The sequence below is a fragment of the Protopterus annectens genome, chromosome 6.part0, assembly GCF_019279795.1.
Source record: "Protopterus annectens isolate FY-2018-M chromosome 6.part0, PAN1.0, whole genome shotgun sequence".
Classification (NCBI taxonomy): Eukaryota; Metazoa; Chordata; order Ceratodontiformes; family Protopteridae; genus Protopterus; species Protopterus annectens.
In genome coordinates this window covers 1,607,458,571-1,607,480,720 of record NC_056737.1, presented here as the reverse complement: position 1 = coordinate 1,607,480,720, position 22,150 = coordinate 1,607,458,571, and the positions used below count along the sequence as shown (strand labels likewise).

General features: G+C 41.6%; 1 protein-coding gene across 6 annotated transcripts in view; it reads left to right on the top strand.

Moving 5' to 3' along the window:
* The window catches only part of HDAC4 (histone deacetylase 4), a 3,124,471-nt gene that overhangs the window by 1,870,986 nt on the left and 1,231,335 nt on the right, over positions 1 to 22,150 (top strand). For 4 of the 6 annotated variants that reach the window (XM_044075057.1, XM_044075060.1, XM_044075056.1 and 1 more), the window contains one exon: positions 13,980 to 14,218. In XM_044075057.1, the coding sequence (XP_043930992.1) occupies positions 13,980 to 14,218 (239 nt within the window). The remainder of the gene's footprint in view (positions 1 to 13,979; positions 14,219 to 22,150) is intronic. The other 2 variants (XM_044075061.1, XM_044075058.1) reach the window with 1 other exon arrangement.

Sequence of the window (22,150 nt, the reverse complement as noted above, 5' to 3'; positions counted from 1 at the left end):
AGAGATCAGCCTGCCAAACATTAGTATATGCATGTAACACAAAAGCTGGAACTAGATACTTAAAAAAACTTTTACACATATAAGGTTGGAATAGTAACTTTTTAACATAATGATGCTTACTATGTTATCTTTAAAGGTTAATGGTCTCACAGATATATACAGAAGAGAAAGAGTAGTGAGCTATAGTATCTTCTGAAATAAGAGGAATGTATGTAATTGGTAATGGAAATTATTTTTAGAGTTATTAGAGAAGATAGAAAGTTCTTCTGAAAATATAGTAAGGGAGTGGGATAAAATTAGAGTGGAGTTTAAAAATAAAGTGAAAATAAAAGAAAGAGGTATTGTTAAGAAGTTAAGCGTTATTTACAGGGACTGACATGTTAAAGTACTTCAGAATAGGAGGATATTTAACAAAAAGCTGTTGTACATAAAAGGTTGGAATAATAACGTTTTGATACAAAGATGCTTTCTGTAATGTCAGTGGTCTCACATCAATACACGAAAGAGAGAGTAGTGAATTATATTAAAAATGTAGAGTGCAAATAGCTGTGCTACAGAAGACACTTGGACAGAACTGAACATGTGAATTTGACAAAGAAAGATTTTCAGGATGGTTATTCAGCAGAATGCCTACAAAGGAAAAGAGGAGTACTTATATTAATTACAAGAGGAGCTCCAGTAGTGCTAGAAGAGGATAAAAAAGATAATAATGTTAAACTTATAGTACTAAGGAGCTACTAGCAAGGGAGGAGGATTACATTGGCATGTATTTATATTCCACCTACAACTGCTCAAAAGCTCAGGAAAATTCTGGAAGAAATAATCACCTTTCAGCAAGCGATATACTTATAGGTGGGGACTGCAATTTGATTTGCAGCAGTGAAGATATCTCTGTGGGGTCCAGAAGGGAAAATGTATCAAAGAAGGGTAGTTTTTAAAGGAATTTGTGAAAATATTTGGCTTGAAAGATGTGAATTCAGTAGTAGGATTTTGGAGTGAATTTACATTTTTAAATGAATTAAATGAGCACTATGAACGGCATACTGTAAAACTGAAAAAAAGACACTGACTGGATGACACAATGACACAAAAGGATGGTTTATCTAACACTAGTTTAAGTGCTTTCATTCCACCATAAAAAGAACTTCATCAGAAACATTGCAACAAGGACTTCCTCCCATTTAAAAATCTAAAAAGGGCACTACACGGTCAAAGTGCTTGAAAAGATGCACTTCTAAAAAAACAATCTGTAGAACTGTATAAAAAGTCATAGAAACCAGTCAGTGAACACACAAATAAATAAGCTTAAACATATTTTAAATTATTTTAAGCAAACAGACAGACTTAACCTTCAAGACTGGCTTAATAGATATTAAAATGTTGATACCTGGTGAACCACTGGCGTTTAATAATATTTGCCAGTGAAACTCCCTCTGTTCCACAAATAATTTCCAATCACCTCTCCTAATAGAATGTGCTACTTGTTTTAGTATTGTGAATGCAAACTTTTTAAAATCTTTACACAATACAGAATGTTTATACAGGGCATTACAATTGTTTTCTCTACTAATAGCATAATTATGCTGATATATTCTTGCCTGCAGGGGGTCAGTAGTCTTTCCGGCATAAAATGCTGGACACGATGAACAAAAGGCAATACAAATGATCCCTTTAGCATTGCAATTGTAGCTGCACTTAGCACAAATTAATTTAGAATGGCCAGGAACAGAGAAACTGGTTCCCTTGAAAATAAATCTATATTGTTTGCATGCCCCACAACATTTCATTCCTAAACTTTTAATGGAAATCCCTTCGTGACTCTTATAAGAATTATTTAGAGGGATTGACAAATATTAACATATTGCAGACTAGGGTGAATCTCCCAGAACAAGAAGAGGAGCAACTGCAGAATGCTGAACAGAAAATAAGGGATTAACTTAATAACATGCACAAGTTTAGAAAAATTACTGTTAAGCAACTGTTTTTTTTTTTTTTAATAATAACTCCAGAGCACAAAAACTTTTAGCAGAACGCCTCAAGCAACAGAAGATAGAAAGGGTTGTCGCCAAGCTTAGGGAAACTATAACAAGGCAGATAACAGGAGATCCTGTAGAGGTACTAGAAATATTTTGGAAATTTTATTAAAGTCTGTATCAAGCAGAGAAATATGAAAATCAAGAATAGGTACAAATATGGAAGAATTAAATATGCCAAGGTTAGAGGTGGATGAAACACAATTACTAACAGGATAGAAGGAGATGAGATAAAAATGGTAATGTATAAGTAGTCCACTGGAAAGACCCCAGGAATAGATGGTATTCCTGTGGATATTTGGAAGCTGGAGGGAAAAATTGATAAAGACAGGAGGAGCACAAACATCCTAGAAGAAAGCAGTGGTGGCTGTAATACCTAAAGTGGGTAAAGACCCGTCAGACCAGCATCATACAGGCCCATTTCAATCCTAAACCGTGATTTTAAACTGTTGGTCTGTAATAGCTAAAGACTGGCAAAGGCAATGCCAAGATCGAAGATATTGTTCAGTATTGTTTTGTGGAGGGGGAGGCAAACATTTGACAACTTTAACAGAACTTTAATGGTCCAGAGGGAACCAGAATGTAAGAAAATGCCACTGTTGTTAGTGGGTCTTGATGCAGAATAAGCTGGAAGCATTTACATTCCCTGATAGAATTATAAGGTTGATTAGGAGGATATATGAGAGATTGGAAACGAAAATTAAAGTGGGAGGGTTCCTGATAATTTCTGTTTGAACACAGGAACCAGGCAAGATTGTCCTGTTTCCCCTTTGTTATTTGCATTATACTTAGAACTACTGGCAATGTAAATAAGAGACTCAGAAATTCAAGGATATAATTGGTATGGTAGTCAAGAAAAGCTGGCTCTGTTTGCATATGATATTATATTTTATACCCGATAAAACAAGAAAAGGATATTTCGTCGTTGTGGAACAATTTGAGGCAGTTTCAGATCTTTTTGGGATACAAAATTAATGAAGATAAAACAAAGGCAATAGCTGTAAATTATGTACCCACACACAAATTGGTTCAGAAATATCCATATTTATGGGGACATGATAAAATGAAGTACTTAGGAGTATGGTTAAAAAATGATTCAGGTGTGGCAGCTAAGGATATGTGGGAAGAGACTAAAAAGGTAATACAAAAATTGAGAAGTTGGAAGTTCTGTTATATGGATATGGATAGCAAAGTACAAGCAGTTAAAATGTTTTTAGTCCCTTTAGTTTTATGCACAGGTCAGGCATATTTTTTTCAACCAGAATAGATTGTGGTTAGCAACTAATAAGGAGGTGACGGATTTTATCTGGGAGGGGAAGATGGCAAGAGTCAAGTGGGATGAGATGATTCTTCCAGTGGAACAGGAAGACTCAAGTATAGGTACAAATGGAAATGTTTATGGAAGAATTAAATATGCCAAGGTTAAAGGTGGATGAAGCACAATTACTAACAGTTAGGATAGAAGGAGATGAGATAAAAATGGTAATGTATAACCAGTCCACAGGAAAGGTCCCTGATTTGTAGGGTATTTCAGAGCTACACAATTAAGGCTCCAATACATAAAACAAGCAGAAACCTATAATTCAAAGTAGAAATGGATGATGATGAAACGGGTTGGGGGGGTCAAGAAACAAGGACAGACTGGAATTTTTGATGCAAATCCTTAAGGAGAATAACAATAACCATACAGAATATTATATTAATAAATTATCAAAATGTATTTTAAGAATTAAGCCAATACAAGAATGGAAAATGGAGATTCTGTCAATAGGGATGATTGCAATTAGGGATACAGATAATAGGCAATAGGGAGCTAGCATTTATTGGAGAAAACTGGCAAAAGAACCAAGATATTGGGAGCAAATACTTAAGAGAGGGAAAGGTAATAGAATGGGAATTGGCCAAGAATGTATTTGGACTGCAGGCTAGAAGTTGCCTTCTCTATTAAGAATTGACATCAGAGTATGAGTAAAGAGAAAGAAATAGGGGGGTCCTAAGCAGAAGACTAGCACTGGTAGAGTTTTTAGTAGAATCTACAACAGAAGCTGCTTTTAACAAAGGAATAATTGGTAGACCATACAAAATGTTGCATAATAACTATAAGACTCAATCAGAGGAGGTTAGAAAGGATTGGGAAGAGAGACTGATTAAGCAATTCACAAAGAAACAATGGGGGGCATATAGTATGTCTCCCAAATATGCAACAAAGTCTAGAAGATTTAGGATCTTTGCTTGGAAGTGTTTGCATAAGTATTTTTATACCTTACGTTGACTCCATAGAATTTTTCTTCAGATAGACAGCACATGTTGGAGGTTTGATGGGGAAGAAAGAGGTAATTGGAAACATATTTTCTGGGAGTGTAATGAGTTGGCAGACTTTTAAGATTCCTTGCAGACTACTCTGTCAGAGATACAGGGTGAGCAAATTGATGCAACTAAGGAAATCATTTTTTGAGCTGTGATATGGAATCAGAATTGCCTAGACATAGTAAGGCCTTGCTGAGTCTAATTGGGATTCTAATTGTGATGGCTATCAAAAAAGCAGTTGCCAGAAAATGGACATCAAAGCTCAAACCAACTGTACTAGAAGTTCATCAGACTCTGATGAAGCCAGTAGACCTGGAGAAAGCGCTCAGTCTGTTTGATTTACTGTGGATTAAATGGTGTTTTACTGCATTCCTGGTCGGTGCCTTATTGTCAGCATTTGTTAGCAAATAAAATTATGTCAATATGGTTTGTGATGTATATAATGGTTGCAACTAAAATTATATCAGTATGATTTGTTTTCATTTATATAAATGTATGATTGCCTATGTCACACATGGTAATTTAATAAAGATGTTTCTTGCTTAAAAAAAAAGATTTGTAGAGATTTTTGGTCCTATCTTGTTTGGTTGGCTGTCATATTAATACAAGATGCCTCCAATTAAAGTCCACGTTTCCCCTGTAAAAAAATTACTATCCTTACTGTTATGAGACTTGACAACCATTAATAGAGTTAATATCTTATTGGGGTTTTAGTGCTTTACTAAAAATGTATGTGCACAACTTTTCCTATTCTTTTATTTACCAAGCACTCCATATGAGGCTCAGACCTATCCATCTCTCCTCTTTTCCCAAGATGCATTTGCTTCTTACTTAATGCAGCAGTGCACTTTATTTAAGCTAAAAACACAGTTTGCACAGTTGCATGCCAGGTTACCCACCAACTTTAATAAATTCTCCCTTACTATCAGATCATGTCTTACCCTTTCAGCACTCACCCACTGCAGCCAAAGTGCAAGACATTTTATTGTTTAACCTTTTCCTGCATATATCGGCTTGCTCCAGGAGTCTGCTGTTTCTCATTTGTGTGTCCTTTAACTGTAATCTGTGTTAAATTTCTCTGTGTAAAGTGCTGAGAACCTTTGCTATTGGACATTCAGAAGACTGCTTTGGGAAAATGCTTCCCAGTTGTAGTTTAATAGTGAACTGTAAGTCTTTTTTACCACCAGACTTCTCACTAACTGTAGTCTAATGTGGTTATACCTGAAGTCTTAGTGTATAGACTGCCTCTGTTTTTCAGTCAGTTTTCCTTGAAAATTCCAGGGCCAAGCCTACATCTATTTTTTGTATTCATATGGTACCTCTCTAAAACTGTAAGATCAGATGCTATCCATTTCATTATTCATCATGTCTGGGTCTTTTATCCAATGTCTGATCCGATCTGACACTTTACAGAGTAGATTCAAGGCTTGTGCTCCTCCCACTCCCATAATCACTTTCTACCTTCAAACCCTTAGATCTTGTTTACCGCGTTTTGCTACAGACGTGATTCCTGGCTCAGAGAGTGGGTTAAAAGTTTTTCTTGGATTTTTTCTCAGATAAGTATTCTAATTTCTATTTTTTTCAGGTAGTTTAGTTTAGTTAGTTTCTTTCTTTCCTCCCCTCCCTGTTGTTAGCACTCGTGCAATGTTAGATGTCTGTCTTTCCTTGCCCTTCCTCCCTTTTCAGCACTTGGCGCCTTTTTCCATATCCCTCTCCCTTAGTCTAGTTATTGTTGGGGCTTTTGGTGTTTTGTGGTAGCTGTTTTTCTTTGGTGGTGTATATTTGGTCCCTGCTACTTGTTCAGGAGCTGTGTGGGTAGTTCAGGGGCTTATAGTTTAGGTTTTTTTCTTGGTGTGTTGTTTGTGTGTGTGATTGCTGGTAGTACCATGTCTGAAAGAGATACGCCTACCAGGTTTAAAAGATGTTCTTCTTGTGGGTATAAGATGTCTAATTCTGACACTCACAAGAAGTGTGTTTATTGTCTGGGATCTGACCACCTCGAGGCTGAATATTCAGTTTGTGCTGCATTCAATCCTTGGCCATTGGTGGATCAACGGAACAAACTACTGCTCAAGGGCATGGCGCAAGGGGGTCCCTTTGTTTCAGGCTCCCCCTCCTCTAACGGCCACAAAGACTCTAAGAGGAAGACTTCCTCTCCCTCCCTGGGGGCTTCTACTCTGGCTTCCCAAAAACAGATGAGACTCTTGGATCGCAGTCCTTTGGATCCAAAGCAGTCCTCGACAGGGTTGGATCCAAAGGCTCAGGATCTGTCTTCCAGAGCTGAGGCATTCTCTGATCAGAGACCCTCGAATCCTACTGCCATTCATCCAGATCCCTTAGCTCCCCCGGATCCGAGGCAGGCTGATTTACAGGGTTTAGGTCGAGCATGTTCCTCAGATCTGGAGTTAGTTATTCTGGGCTCCCTGGTTGGTTCCTCTAGGAATCTGAAGTCTTTGGATCCTAGACATAAGACTCGTTCCTCAGATTGGGAACACCATAGAGTGGTTTTGAGATCTCAGCTGGCTTCCTCTTCTAAATCCACTCATTCTTCAGCCTTTTCCAGATCCCCCAGAAGCATCTTCCCTTTGACATAGGCAGGATGATGCGGAGTTTCCTTAGGCCCCTGATAGAGATGGGTATTTTGGCATCTGCACCTCATTCGGGCTCGGGGAAATCCTCAGCTCCTAAATTGATGTCTCCTCTTCCAATTCCTGTGGCTTCAGAATCCTAGGTCCTGGTTTCCCCTAGGGAGGCATCAGGGGATCTGGGAATGGCGGTTTTCCTGGTTCCTCCAGGGTCCTTGACTAGCTCGGTCCCTGTGACTTTGGACCAGAGTGGGTCTCACCTCTGAGAGGTCTGCGCCAGGTCCCTGGGAAGGGGTTGTGGTCTGGGATTTTCTGATCGGTCCCTTCCTTTGAGAGCATTGGCCTTCAACAGCTTGGGGATGGTACTGTTCAAAGGGCCCAGGCCCAGGTCGGGCTCCACTCCCCCTTCCTTGGTGGTTTGGGCTATAGAGAATGGGGATGGGGTTTCCTCAAGTCCTTTGGCTTTTTGGGTGGTAGAGCAGACCTTCTCCAAGTCTGGAGCAGTGTCCTCCCCCTTCCGGGAATGTCCCACCCCATCGATATCAGGTGTCCTAAGCCCATCCATCCTGTCCAGGGTCAGCCCTCCTGAGGTAGCCTTCAGGCATCAAGAGCCCCAGGGATTCCTCTGTCTTCTGAGTCCTCTCCTGAGCCCCTTACAGAAGAGCCACCTTGGAAGAGACTGTGCAGGAGAAGGCACTTGGACTCCTCTATGGAATCCCTTAAGGAGGACACATATTTTGATGAAGGGGACAGGTCATCCAGATCTCCACCGGATGACATCTCCTTCAGGGACATTCTGGAGCTGTTGAAGCAGAAAGGCAGTTGGTCTCCCCAACCCCTACCTTCAGAGGAATCTGTGCTCCTGAATGCATTCAGGACAGGCCCATTTACTTCCTGGGTCTCCCCCTATGGACGAGCACGCAGGGCATGAAAGGAACCTGACACTGTGGAACTGGTTCCTAAGAGGATTACTGTCAACTTAGGGAAGTTGAAGCTGTCTCTGATACAAAGCATAGAGTTCATTGGGACTCATCTCAACACAGTCACAGAGGTTGCAGCATTACCTCCCCATAGAGTGGGCTTGATGAAGCAGCAGGTCAGGGCCATCTTGGAGGTTCCATCACCCCAGGCACATCTTATTCTGAGAGTGCTGGGGTTCACATCGGCGGCTATTCTCTTTGTTCCTCTAGCGAGATACTACATGTGGGTGCTCCAGTGGTCTTTTCTGTCTCATCAATGTCCATGCCTATTCCATTGACTCCCATTTGCAGATGGCACCTGCAGTGGTGGCTTCAATCAGAGAATCTCCTTCGGGGAAGACCGTTTTCTCTTCCCATGGCCACTGAGGGCACAGATGCTTCCCTGTTGGAGTGGGGAGTTCATTTTCAGGGCAGGACTGCCCAAGACACGTGGTCCCTGTCGGAGACCAAATTACATATAAACATCCTAAAGACGAGGGCAGGCCTCCTCTTATTACAAGCCTTTCAGGATTGCCTTCCTCTGGAAATGGTAACGATTCATGCAGACAGCATATCGGTGGTCTGGTATGTAAACAAACAAACAAGGGGGAACACAATCACACCCATTGTGAAGAGAGGCCATGAGAGTGTGGGAAGCCTCTTCCAGTTGCTTTCTCCTTGCAACACACATGCCTGAGGAGTCCAGCGTCTTAGCAGACAAACTCAGCAGATCTATCCTGACTCCACATGTGTGGTTCCCTCAATCCATCATTGGCATCTCAGATTTTCACCCTTTGGGGCCAACCTTACTGTTGTCTTTTTGCATCCCCTTTGAACAGCAAATGCAGCAGATTCTTTTCCCTGATTCCCCCAGAGGGGCAGCCCCCAAGAGGCACTGTTGTAGATGATTGGCCCCAGGTCTCCTCTGTGCTTACCCTCCCCTTCCCTTAATCCCCAAAGTACTTCAGAAATCCTCCAGACTGAGGAGTTCCATGATACACATTGCTCCCTTCTGGCCTTATTAGGTGTAGTTCCCCTTCCTCAGGTCTCATCTCAAGTACCTTCCTGTATACTTGATCCTGTTCTGGATCTCATCTCTCACCTATCAGAACCACCTCCCAATCTCTTCGCCTGACCATGTCATTTTTCCACTTCCTGTCATAGTAAAGCAGTCCTGGCTGGTTTCTCCCATCAGGAAAATTATTCTGGCCTCGCAGAAGCCTTCTGCTCAGAAGGTCTACCTTAGTAAGTGGAAGTGTTTTTCCTTTTGGGCAGCGGAATGGAATCTGGACCCTTTTACAGTTCCTATTCCAGATATCCTTCTCTTCTTAACATCTCTGTTTCAGGAAGGTGCCAGCTTTTCGACTGTCAAATTGCATTTGGTGGCCATTTATAATTTCCATGCCAATACTGGACCCACATTTTCCTCTAGGTTATGTAAGGCCTTCATGAAGGGCATCTTCCTTCTTAGGGTTTCAGCCAAAGATCCCACCCCTCCTTGGGATTTGACGTTGATGTTGCAATCTCTCACCCAAAGTCCATTTGAGCGTGATCATTCTTGTGATCTCAAATATCTTTCATGGAAGAATGCCTTTTTGGTAGCCATTACTTCGGCCAAGAGAGTTTCTGAATTGCAGGCCTTATCTTCTAAGCCACCATATATTGTTTTTCATAAGGACAGGGTGACTTTACGAACTAAGCCCTCTTTTATGCCTAAAGTAGCTACTGAAAGGAATCTTAATGAGGATATCCAGTTGAGTTGCCTGCTTTCTTTCCTAATCACTCTAATAAGGGCGAATATCTGTTCCATACCTTGGATGTACATCGACAGCTGAGATTTTATTTACATCGGACTAAATCATTCAGAAAATCTGACCAGTTATTTGTGGATTTTTCCTTGAACAGGTGTGGCCAAGCAGTTTCTTAACTAATGATTTCTAAGTGGATCTCTAGTTGCATTTCCCTGGTTTACTGTATGAAAAAGATGTAGCTGCTTCATCCTCCTAAGGTGCATTCTCTTAGGTCAGTTGCTACTTCTTTGGCCTTCGCCACCAAGATGTCCTTAGAACAGGGTTTTTGCTGCGGCCACTTGGTCCACTCCTCAAACTTTTGTTGCTCATTAAAAACTGGATATGATCCCCAGAAGTCTTGGTTCCACAGTGCCCAGGCATATCCTTCCTTAGGGCTGTCTGGGGTTCTTTGTAGCTGGGGATTCTGACCCAGATGTGATGAATAATGAAATGGATAACATCAGATCAATAGTTATGTGCTTATCATAACTTAGTATGTGTGTTATCCTGTTTCATTATTCATCACCTCCTGCCCCCTTCCATGTTTCTGGTGGTTCTGGAGAGGCTGGGGTTTCGGGCCCTTGAGCTACCATCTGTCGTGGTTCTAATGCAATTGTTGTCTACATCTAGTTGGATAGTCAGGTGCCCTGGTGTTTTCCAGTCTTTGGTCAGCGAACTCGATCTGAGGGTTTGAAGGTAGAAAGGGATTATAGACTGGGAGGAGCTCAAGCCTTGAATCTACTCTGTAAAGTGCTGGATTGGATCCGACATCAGATCCAAGACCCAGACTTTATGAATAATGAAATAGGATAACACAGATACCACGTTATGTTAAGTACATAATTACTGATTTTTGATATTGCATATTCAGAACACAGCTGAAAGTAAATTAATACATTGCAGTTAAAGTTCAAGGGTGGTTCCTCACTTTTAACTCACAAGCAAGTGTTCAGACGTCGTGTTCTGACATTGGAGCCTTTAAAATTCATAGAGCTTGTCATGTGCAGACAGATTTTAATCTAAGTTGTAAAACAAATTTGCATTTAATTTTGTAGTAATAAGGCATTTTATTTGTATTTCCTTAAGCTGAATAGCAGTAGAAAAAAAAAAGATGATAAGGAGGTTTTCCAATGAGGTACTTATCTCCTGGTCTTTGGAGCAGGTTGCACCTCTCTAGACTACAGATGCCAAAAATGTGATTCATACAATCTGCAATCTGGCAAGAAGAAAATGTGCTGTGTGTGTATGCTGGCTGTGTATTGGGATATCCTGACATCCCAGAGGGAAGGCTATCTTTGCCTGAAGGATGAAGGGGGCTGAGATCAAGAAGTTGGGATGGATGTTTGGCCCATCTGTGTCAGAGGTCCCAGTAGTCAGGATTGCCACAGTAGTGATCTAAACAAAGAACATCCACTTTTATGGTAAGTTGTTGAGCAATAGTACTTTTCCTTCCTTTGATTTTTTGTTCATGATCTTCTAGGACAGTTCCTTTACTTATTGCAACTGGCTTAAGGGCTAAACTTTCAGGAAAGTTCAAGCGCACACACACACATGCACACACACGCACACACACATACACACACATACGCACGCACACATACGCATGCACACGCATACACACACACACACACACACACACACACGCACACACACAGTATTTAAAACAAAATGTGACCCATGTATGCAGACAGTATGTTGTTTTTAAACCCTCCCCATGCTTTCCTTATTTTGCAGGTAGGAAACAATCACACAATATCCCTTGTAACTGTAGTCTAGACCTTTTAACACAACACTTCCTGACTGACTATTCAGCAGTGTAAATCACAACTTATTACTCCATTACCTCAAAAAATATGGCATATCACCAGCTGTACAAGCTCAGAACTTGAAAACTGTTTGACAGAACTTTTAAACTAAAAGTAAGCAATAGTATACATTCCACATAGACTGACCTGACCAAGGGGATAATGCCTTACTGATCACTGCTAGACACTCCTTTTTACAGTTATTTTTTTCTTTATACCTTGTGATGTTTTGATCCTGAAACATGGAAATACAAAGATAAAAGGAATTCACAAATATGTTACACTAATATCAAAGCCAAGTTCTCATAGTAAGTGATATTAAAACAAAACACATGCTCAGGACCCCTTAGAAATAAATACAAATTGCAAAATAATCAGTAAAAAACAGTGACAGCATTCATCTTCCGCAGTTCATGTATCTAGGTGCACTACCTGACCCCATGTTGCCCTTCACAACACACTGATAGCTCACAGAATAACAGATGGAAAAATAAGAAAGTAGTTTTATCTCAGCTTGACTGATGTTTGTTCCTTTGCATAGTAGGACCTGAAGCAGTATTTGGTTGTCTCATCATCAACCTTTTCAGTGGATATCTTTTGGCTAGACTTGGGGGGAGACATCATAAGTTCCATTTATTTGTATGGCTTTAATCAGTCTTTTGTGAAAAGGCTGTTGATGGAGCGATCTTCATCTTTACAACCAAAGCTTAGAAATAGCAGTTCATCAAGTGTGCAAGTGTCTTAACTACCAGGAAAAGCACATGTCTTCCTTCTCAAATGCAGAGTGTGGTTACAAGTACAGCCAAGGCAACAGACTGCTTTGCATTCTTTTCTTTAACCTCATAAACCGTATTACTATGCTGTTAATGTACATGAATTGTCATAATGTCAGGTCACACACTGACAGTACACTCTTAGCAACAAGACCACAAATCTGACCAGTGTACAAAGAGATCTCAGAAGTTTCACACCCCCATGTGTGGAATTCAGCCAGCAACAGTTTGTGAAGCATAACTGACCATAACTTCAGACCCACCCTTCTGCAATATCTAACACATACAGCATTTACATTAGTCACATCAGTCCACACACAGTTTTTTTTTACCTAGAGAATACGTATCACAACACAGCAACCACACTACAACAGCTGTATCCGGTAATAACATAAAGTATACTAAGACAATGAAGTAGATACTACCTTGCCAGCATTCTGATCAAAAGACAAAATCGGAAAAGCAGGACCAAGTAACCACTTCAGCTGTCATACAAGTTGTCTGGCTGTCTACAATAATTGCTGCAGTTATACTGGCTTTCCGAAGAAAGTTAAGGAGTACTTGATGGTTTTCTGCTTCATAATAAGGACTGATGCACAATTTGGAAAATGCATTTGCTTATGTGTCAGACTACAGCTGTATAAGTAATAGATTTTGCGATGTACTCATTCTGGATTTTGACTGTAAATGGTCAAACATAGAGTCTACCTCCTCAGTAAATAAAGTGAAGAGTAGTGTGGATACTTGTTAGGTATAAAATTGAACATCATTTCTTGGTCTTTGCATGTCTGTATATGTTCATCAATTCCATGCCTTTACTTGATTTTTCCATAGTCTTTCTTTATAAATACCTGTAAGTTCGGTATTCGTTATAATTTGGAAGTTTAGAGAGTGAGAGAGAGTTTTTGTCTGTACTTTGTATCTTGCTTCTGTTTCTGCAGGGGTGTTCTGTACAGAGATTTCTAAACTATATCAGATAGCCAAACTGTAAATGCAAATATATTTGGCAAATAATACAGCACTGCATTATTTGAATTAACTCCATGATACCTTAAGTGCTAAGATCTGATTATATTTGGGTGCATTCATTTTTTGTTGGAATTCTGTTTTGTTTCACTGTAGTTCATCCTAGTGATATTTTTACACCTACAGATTGGTTATTTTTGTACTTTTGTCCAAGTAAAATTAAGTAGTTTGGGCTAAGGTACTTCTAACATTTGCATTATGTCATTTGAGTGTTTTTTGTGTACCAGGTGTTCTCTTATAGGAGCAGAGTACTTGAGAGGTGTATTGTGCAATTTTGATTGCTTTAGGCTTTATATGATCTGGATTAGACAACATATTCTGGACTTTTGTTTACGGTCCCTTACACAGAAAATGATGCTTTAGTTGGTATTTTTGATGTGGAGATTGAGAAGATTGTTTACATCTAAGAATGTTTGTAGCTGTATGATCAATAATAGTATCGGTTTACTGCGTGTAGCTCCCACCACCCCTTCAAACATATGGATTAGAGTATCTACCGTCTTACTGTCTCTCTTCATGTATTTAATGTGTAACTCATCTCTACATTGTTTGCCCTTTACTGAGCTGTACAAAACACAGCCATTTATAATCATTTCATAACATTGCATTCATTACTGAACAAAATGTTTTCTCCTCTCCTCTTTTTTTTTTTTCTTTTCTGTCTTTTTCTTCTGCTGCTTTTTCCTCCATTTTATCTTCAGACTGGTATCTTTCAGGACTTGGAGCACTGCCTCTCCACACGCAGACGCTGGTTGGTTCTGAGCGGGTCTCGCCTTCAATACACAAGCTGCGACAACATCGCCCACTGGGACGCACGCAGTCAGCACCCCTTCCACAGAATGCACAGGCTCTTCAACAGCTCGTCATCCAGCAACAACATCAGCAGTTCCTTGAGAAACACAAGCAGCAGTTCCAGCAGCAACAACTTCACCTTAATAAGGTAGGTGCAGACAGAACAAACTCCTGTGGGTTATGTAAAACCTGGAAATGTGTAGTTTATATGTGGCAAACCACTGCAGTCAGCAGCTGCTTCATCATTAAACAGCAAAAGATGACAGGTTTCTTTTATTTTGTTTTACAGAATTGGGCAATTTTGGTAAGGAGGGGGTTTCAGCATTAGATGAAGTATGTTTGCTTGAGGGAACGTGAGGAACTTTAAAACACTTTCCTTATTTAAAAAAATATCAGGGATTTGATTTTCTATTACAGTCATTACTAGAATGAAAAACAAATCTTTTTAGTTTTTGGTCTTGTTCCTAGAGGGAGAGTCAGGTGGTATTTTTTCTTTACTTGAACCCCTTTTCTTTTAACTTGTGCGTCAGTTCTAGTATCTGATGCTAACAAAGATCTGATGAAAGGCTTTTTGCACTGTGTAACTCAGCTAGTTTTCATTTCTTGTTCCTACATGTATATGCAAGCATGTGTCCTGCCTGTGCACACTGGGGTGTCACATATTGGGCTAGGACAGTGCAACAAGGATTTATACCACTATTTTTTTCCTGCCACTTGCACTGTTTAATCTTGACCCTAGCATTCATCTTTGGAAAGTTTCTGTATTCAGTTCCTAAAAAGTTGAAATCTTGTAGTGCCCTTTGCCACCAGTTCACAAGACAGGATCCTTCCTGGGGCACTTTCTTCTGTCTGGGTGAGGAGCAGAATATCGATGCCACAAATGCCAGTAATTCATTTACATCATTGGAGAAGGTAGGGACCTCACTTTCCTTAGGATGGTGACATTTGTGAGTACCCATTACAGGAGTCACAGTACGGTCTGTTGTATGGTCCCAGTCAGTGCTGTAGTAGTAGGAGAAGGCTGAGGAGTTAAATGCTAGACAGTGGACATGTTCTTCTCCTCCATGTAATTCAAACATTCAGCCTTGACAGTCTTTATGTTCTACCAGTGCACCTTACACTAGTTTGGGTTGAGTATCTGCATTTCTGCAGACAGTGAGTCTTAAGAGGTGCAATCACTTTGGGATGCTTCCCATGGTATTCACACCTCCTGGAGCATGCTTGCACAGAGACTGCATCATTGAGTGGCCCCTTGAGGTCTTCCCTGAGTGCAGCTGTCACATTAAGGGCTTTTTTCACCACTGCTCCCTCCAAGTCCAAAAAAATTCTCTCTCACAGGGTGAGGAGAGTCCACTGGATCATTATGCACCAACAGGGCTCATGGGATGTACCTTGACATTAGACTTTTGCCAGCTGTTCATCTGGTAGAATCTGTTTTCTTTATGTGCTTGAATACACTTGCAGAGAGTTTGGCTTGTTGAGTACAGTCCCTTAGAACCTAGATGCCACCTCTGACGAGCGCTTCTCCAGATGCCAGAGTCTGATTTGCTGATATCCAGGGCTTGCACATTACTTGTTGAGTTGCATATATGCAAGGTCCAAATAAGGCTGCTTGTCCTAGAGCTTAAGATTACAGTTTCACGTCCCGTCTATTTTATTCTGGAAAAGGGATTCATAAGATCCAGGGCCATGGTCTCAGAGAAGGATAAGATACTTCCTTTTATGGAAATTATCAGACTGATGCTTTTCTCATTGGAATGGCATATGGTCCTTCTGCTTTTCCACAGAAATGTCTGATTTTTGGAGCAAAAAGAGTTGTAATGCTCAGTCATCCCGTTTGCACAGCCTGTCCGGGAAGATCTCATTTGCAGCCTGGAAGCATGCAAGTTATACTTTCCCTGCCCCCTAGAAGGTGGATACCTTTCTTCAGGCCATATGTAGACTTGAGTGAGATCCTGACCTAGTGTTCTTGAAATTATTCCAAAATCCCTTTTGCCTATTGTAGGCCCTAGAGATCCTAGCACCTTTCCACCATACCAGCTGATAGAAGTCTAAGACTTTGGAAAAGGTGGGCACCATGGTATTCTCTTCTGTAGTGTTGGAGCATAGATCCTTCTATCATCTGTTTGACCTGTCAAGGTTCAGCTGTTCTCTAGTAGATCAATGACCTGATAAGCTGGCCGCCATTTCTGATTCTCATTTCACAGGAGAGCTGTTTTCTACAGTAAGCTTCCACATGGCTTGCTACGATTTTGATTGACTGACACTGTGGCTAGGGTAGTAGACAGTTAAATGCCATTGCAGAATGGCATGGACAGTCTCATCCATGCCATTCTACCATTGTAGAATGGCATGGATGAGACTGTCCTCCTTTTAGGATGAGCTCATGCAGACCATCATAGACGGCCTTTAATAGATGTTCTTTTCAATTGGGGCTCCCAGGATCTGGTTAAGTGACCTAAAGAAAAGGCATTTGTTGCCCACTGAAGAGTTGTCCTTGTGATGCTCTGTGGCTTCTTTTGTTTCTTTACGGTGTTCTCTTTTCCTGGAAAAATAAGGCTGTTTATAAAAGGAGTATGAATTTTTCAGGCAGTTTTGCCTCCAGTGTCCTAAAGTTTTCAGTGCTGACTCCTTTCAGTACAGATGTTCTTCGTGTTTCACTGTTGCAGTCATCACTTTTGGGTTATCTGTTTGCAGTAGCCCTCAGTTGGCCTGATTAACAAAGTCTTGAGTCCTGCATCCATTGCTGTCCCTTCTTCCATGACGTCAGGTCGTCAGGGGTATAAAACATGCAGCCGATGCCATTACATCAGTCTTTCTTGCCGTGTGATCCCCGAAGCAGAAGCAGTTCGCAAGTGCCGGTCGGCCAACTCCTGAAATTTTCGTTTTCGAGTTTCAGAACCGAAGTCTTACTAAAGCTTAGTACCCCGTTGGGGAAACTTTTTCTTGCTCCTTCCGATGTCAGTAAAAGTTAATAATTGCATTACTTGTGGAAAGCAAATGCCTTGTAAAGGTTTTCATTCGTACTGTATTCCTTGCCTAGGCCCTGACCACAACGTACCGTGCTGTCGGTTTTGTGCTTTATTTAATCAGTGCACTATCCGTCGTCAGTGTATTTTCGCCTCAAAATATTTCGGTTCCCGGTTTAATTATCCAGAAATATCATCAGTTAGCCATCCGACTACCGGGATTCTGAAAAAATGCAAAGATAAAGACAGAGACAGGCTACCGAGGTCAAAACTGCCGATGACACTTTTCCTAAGCCAGTCAACAGTTCGCCGGTACTTAGTGAGGTGCTTTCACAGCCCCTGATACCCGCTACTTCTGATTCTCAGGCCTCTACTGAGACCCAATCGGAGTCCGGTATGCCACAAGATGCTTCAACTATGGAACCTGCGGATGTTTCTACCTTGGGTGGGTCCGGAGTCGCTTTGCAGGCACCGGCTTCTGAGGGTGTATTCAGGCCTATGGACTTGCATATTAAACTGACGCCTCCTCCTTCTTTTAGGCCTAAATCTCGAACCATGCCTAAAAAAAAACGACGCCCAGGCCGCATGCTCAGACCTCTATGCTTAAAAAACAAATGATAAGAATGGCTTAAGATCTTATAACTCTAATCAGGGGAAGCCAGCCTCCCCCTTCTAAGAGACCTAGGACTGAAGTTGGTTATGAATCTTCTGACAAGGATTCTGATTTTTCTGATGGTCTGGATTTGCCCTTATCTACTTATGAGGATTCTGATGCAGAGGACTCTATTCCCTCTGCTTCCCCTCCAGAGGAATTTTCTTTTGGTGAAACCTTACATACTCTAAGAGAGCATTTCCAATGGGAAAGCCAGGACTTTTCTGATTCAAAAAAGAGGCTTAGGGATTTCTTACTCCTGCCTCAGCATAGGCCTTTAGCTATTCCTCCAGTAGTAGACATTGTTGATGATGCTTTTTTGGAATCTAGTTTGGCCCCTGATTCCTTGCCTCCTGCTCCCAGAAAACCTGACCGATATTACAGTGTTCCTGATTCACACAAGTTCCTTTTTAAAAATCCTATTGCGGATCCAGAGACTATTTCATAGGGACCCAAGGGCATTAAGGCTTCTACTGCTAAAAAACCTACCCCTTCTGATAGAGACTCCAGGGCACTGGATAGATGGGGTAAGAAGGTTTACACTTCTGCAACCTTGGCCATTAGGGCTTTAAACTGCCAGTTTCATATGTTAAAGTATCAACAACATGTTATTGGATTGCTTAAACAGAAAATTATGTTGATTCCTGACTGTGCGGAAAATAAAGAATTACAGGATTTAATGCATTCTGCTGAACAGGTTGGTAAACATACTTTGCAATGTGGATTTGATTCTTTAGAGGCCTCTTGCAGGGCTGCTGTTACTGGTTCTGTGCTCAGAAGGCATGCTTGGCTTAAGGAGCAATCTTTACCTGATCATGTGAAAGCTAAATTGTTGGTTGCTCCCTTAAATCAGGACCGCCTGTTTGGCAACAAGGCTGAGGAAGTTCTTAAAAAGATGGAAGATAAAGCTAAATCTATGCAAACTGTTAAGGATTTCTTACAAGTTCAGCCTCCTAGATTTAGTAGGCACCGGCCCTCTAAGAATTGGTCCTTTCCAGCCTCTTCAAGGTCTTCTCAAGCCAAACCCAGACATATCAGAAACCCCAGGTTTCAGTCCCAGGGGACACACAAGATTAAGCAGTGGGGGGTTTCCGCACCCAAATCAGGGAGTAGTAAGACTCCCACCTATGGAAAACAGTCTCAATGACTTGCTTCTAAAACATCCAAGCACTTCCCAACTAAATTCTCCTTTAGGCGGAAAGATTGGTCTGCAGGCCAAAAACTGGGAACTCATTACCCAGGACAAATGAGGTTTTAAATATAGTATCCAAAGGATGCAGATTTCACTTCCACACCTTAACACCCAGCGGGTGGCCAGATCTACCCCCAAATCCGTGGGCAGAGGCCCAAAATCAAGTACTCTCTCTCTTAAGCATGGGGGCTATTCAGTTGGTACCAGAAGAGAAAAAGGGACAAGGGTTCTATTCGAGATTTTTCCTGGTACCCAGAAAAGGCAATACATGGTGTCCTATCCTGGACCTTTCTACTCTAAATACCTTTCTCTTCACCAGCTGCTTCGAATGCTAGGCAAAGATGCATAGTTGGCAACAGTAGACTTAAAAGAAGCATACCTGCACATCCCTATCAGGGAGTCTTGCAGAAAATACCTACGCTTCAAAGCAGGTTACATGCACTATCAGTTCTCTGCACTGCCCTTTGGCTTATCTACTGTGCCCAGGGTATTCACAAAGTGCCTAGCTCCAGTCATTGCATTCTGCAGGCAAATAAATATTCAAATATACCCATATTTGGACGCTTGTCTAATTCAGGCAGAAAGCCAGGACATACTTTTGAATCATCTGGCCTTTGTTCAAAGGGTACTGACTTGTCTGGGGTACACCATAAACAAAATGAAGTCTCAACTGTTACCCTGTCAACAAATTATATTCCTGGGAGGAAGCTTGATTACAACTTCCCAGATGGCTTTCCTCATGCCAGAGAAACGGATTCATTTGACAACCTACAAACAAGTGGCCACAAAAACCCAGTTATCTGCAAGGCAAATACTGCAAGCCTTGGGGTTCATGACCTCCTGCATTCTTCTAATTCCATATGCCAGGCTGCATATGAGGAAACTGCAGTGGTATGTCAAAAGCCTATGGTGTCAACATTCACAGGATCTAGAAGCAATGATTCCTATCATACCTTGCCTACGCCTAGAGTTCCTTTGGTGGGCAGAAGCCTGCCACCAAATCTAGGGACTACAATTCACACTACCCCCTGCCACCCAAACCTTAACAACAGATGCATCAGACTATGCATGGGAGGCAAACCTGGCAGGGAAGTGCATTCAGGGCAAATGGAACCCACGTCAGATGCACCTGCATATCAATCAAAAAGAAATGTTAGCTGTACAGAATGCTCTGACAGCCTTCAAGGACCACATTCTTCCAGGACAATTAACGATAAAGACAGACAACACCACTGTTATGTGGTACATAAACAGGCAGGGGAGTACACATTCTTACCCCCTCTGCAGACTAGCCATGGCATTGTGGAACACAGCCCTGAGCTGACTGGTACATTTACAAGCTCAATTCCTACCAGGAGAACTAAATACACTGGCAGACGAACTAAGTAGGAACCTCATGGACCGACACGAATGGAAACTGGAACCAAGGATTTTCAACATGTTGTCAAGCAAATGGAGGAGCCCAGATATAGACCTGTTTACCTTCCCCCAAAACTATCAGTTGGACAAATTCTGCACAAGGACTCCCCACAAACAAGCTTGGAAAGTGGATGCTCTGTCCTTCAGCTGGAAAAAACTATCAGTTTATGCCTTTCCTCCTCTGCTCTCCAAAATACTACTAAAGATCAAACAGACTGGCCACGCCAACGCTGGTAAGCCCTCTTGTGCAGTGTCTCACTGTGGGCCCCATGGCACCTGCCTCAGACTCCTACTCTATTGTCTCAGCAGGAGAACCAAATTCTGCATCCTCAACTTCAAACACTGAATCTAGCAGCCTGGCTAATTACATAATTTCTCCTTTACCATCCGTCAGTAAACCAGTGATGGATATCATTTTAGAGGCAAGGAGGCCTAGTACCAGAAAGTCTTACGCTGAAAAATGGAAAGGATTCTGTGTCTGGAACCAATCTCAAGGGATGAGCACAACAGTGCCCAATTTACCTCAGATTTTACAATACTTAATGGAGATGATTCATAAAGGCTTATCTTTCTCCTACATCAAAATTCACACCTCAGCTATCTCAGCTCATTGTAACACAGAGCCACCCCTCTTCTCTCATCCACTGCTTAAGCAGTTCCTCAGAGGGGCCAAAAATTTACGACCACCCAGGAGAGCTCCAACTCCAGCCTGGGACCTCAACTTTGTATTGGAAAAGCTCATCCTTCCTCCTTACAAGCCAGCTGCAACTGCGGATTTAAAATTCCTTTCTTGGAAAACAGCTTTCCTTTTAGCAATCACTTCGGCAAGAAGGGTATCTGAATTACAGGCCCTTATGGCAGTGGAGCCTTTCATCATCTTTCATGCGGACAGAGTGTCCCTCAGGACCAATCCCTCCTTCATGCCCAAGGTGGTATCCAGTGTGGCCCTTAATCAGTCCATACATTTGCCAACCTTCTTTACTAATCCACAGAACAAAAGGGAACAGATTCTGCACTCCTTAGATGTGCACAGACAACTTAGATTCTACTTGGACAGAACTAAACCTCAAAGGAAATCTGATCAACTGCTGGTGGCATTTGCTGCAGGGGCAGAGGGGAAGACTATTTCAAAGCAAACCATTTCCAAATGGATAGGCCATTGCATTCATTTTTGCTACAAACACCATGGAAAACTTATCCCACAGGGGATCAGACCCCACTCTACCAGGGCTGCATCTACCTCTACAGCCTTTCTCAGAGGCGTCCCTACCAGGGACATCCTAGAAGCTGCTACCTGGAGTTCTGTACATACTTTTTCCAGGCGTTACCATCTGCCAATTTTCTCTAAATCCAGAGCTGACTTTGCCACTGCAGTCTTGCAGGGCCTTTTAGTTGGTCCTAATTCTATTAAAATTCCTCCTCCCATCCTTAGCTTTGGGAATCTACCCAAAAGTGATGACTGCAACAATAAAACATGAAGAACATAGTACAGTTGTGTACACTTACCATAAATGTAGATGTTCGAGTGTATTCACTATTGCAGTCCTGGTTACCCTCCCTCCAGCCCCCTTCTTTTTCTTTTTTGGATATACCTCTACTTTCCTGTATTTGTTTGTAACTCTATTGTTTCTTACTAGGTTCTGTGTGATACAAATCTAGAACTGACTGAAGTCCTAGCGACACTCAGTAAAATTAATTAGTACATTATAGCCAATTGTAGGTCCCAATCTGTGGTCCCTTCAGAGCATGCAGAATACATTAACCGTCGTCATTCCCACTGCCTTAGTGACATTTTGGGTTGTCTGCCAAGGTAGTCCAGTACTGGTCAGTTTTCAAAAGCTCAGACTC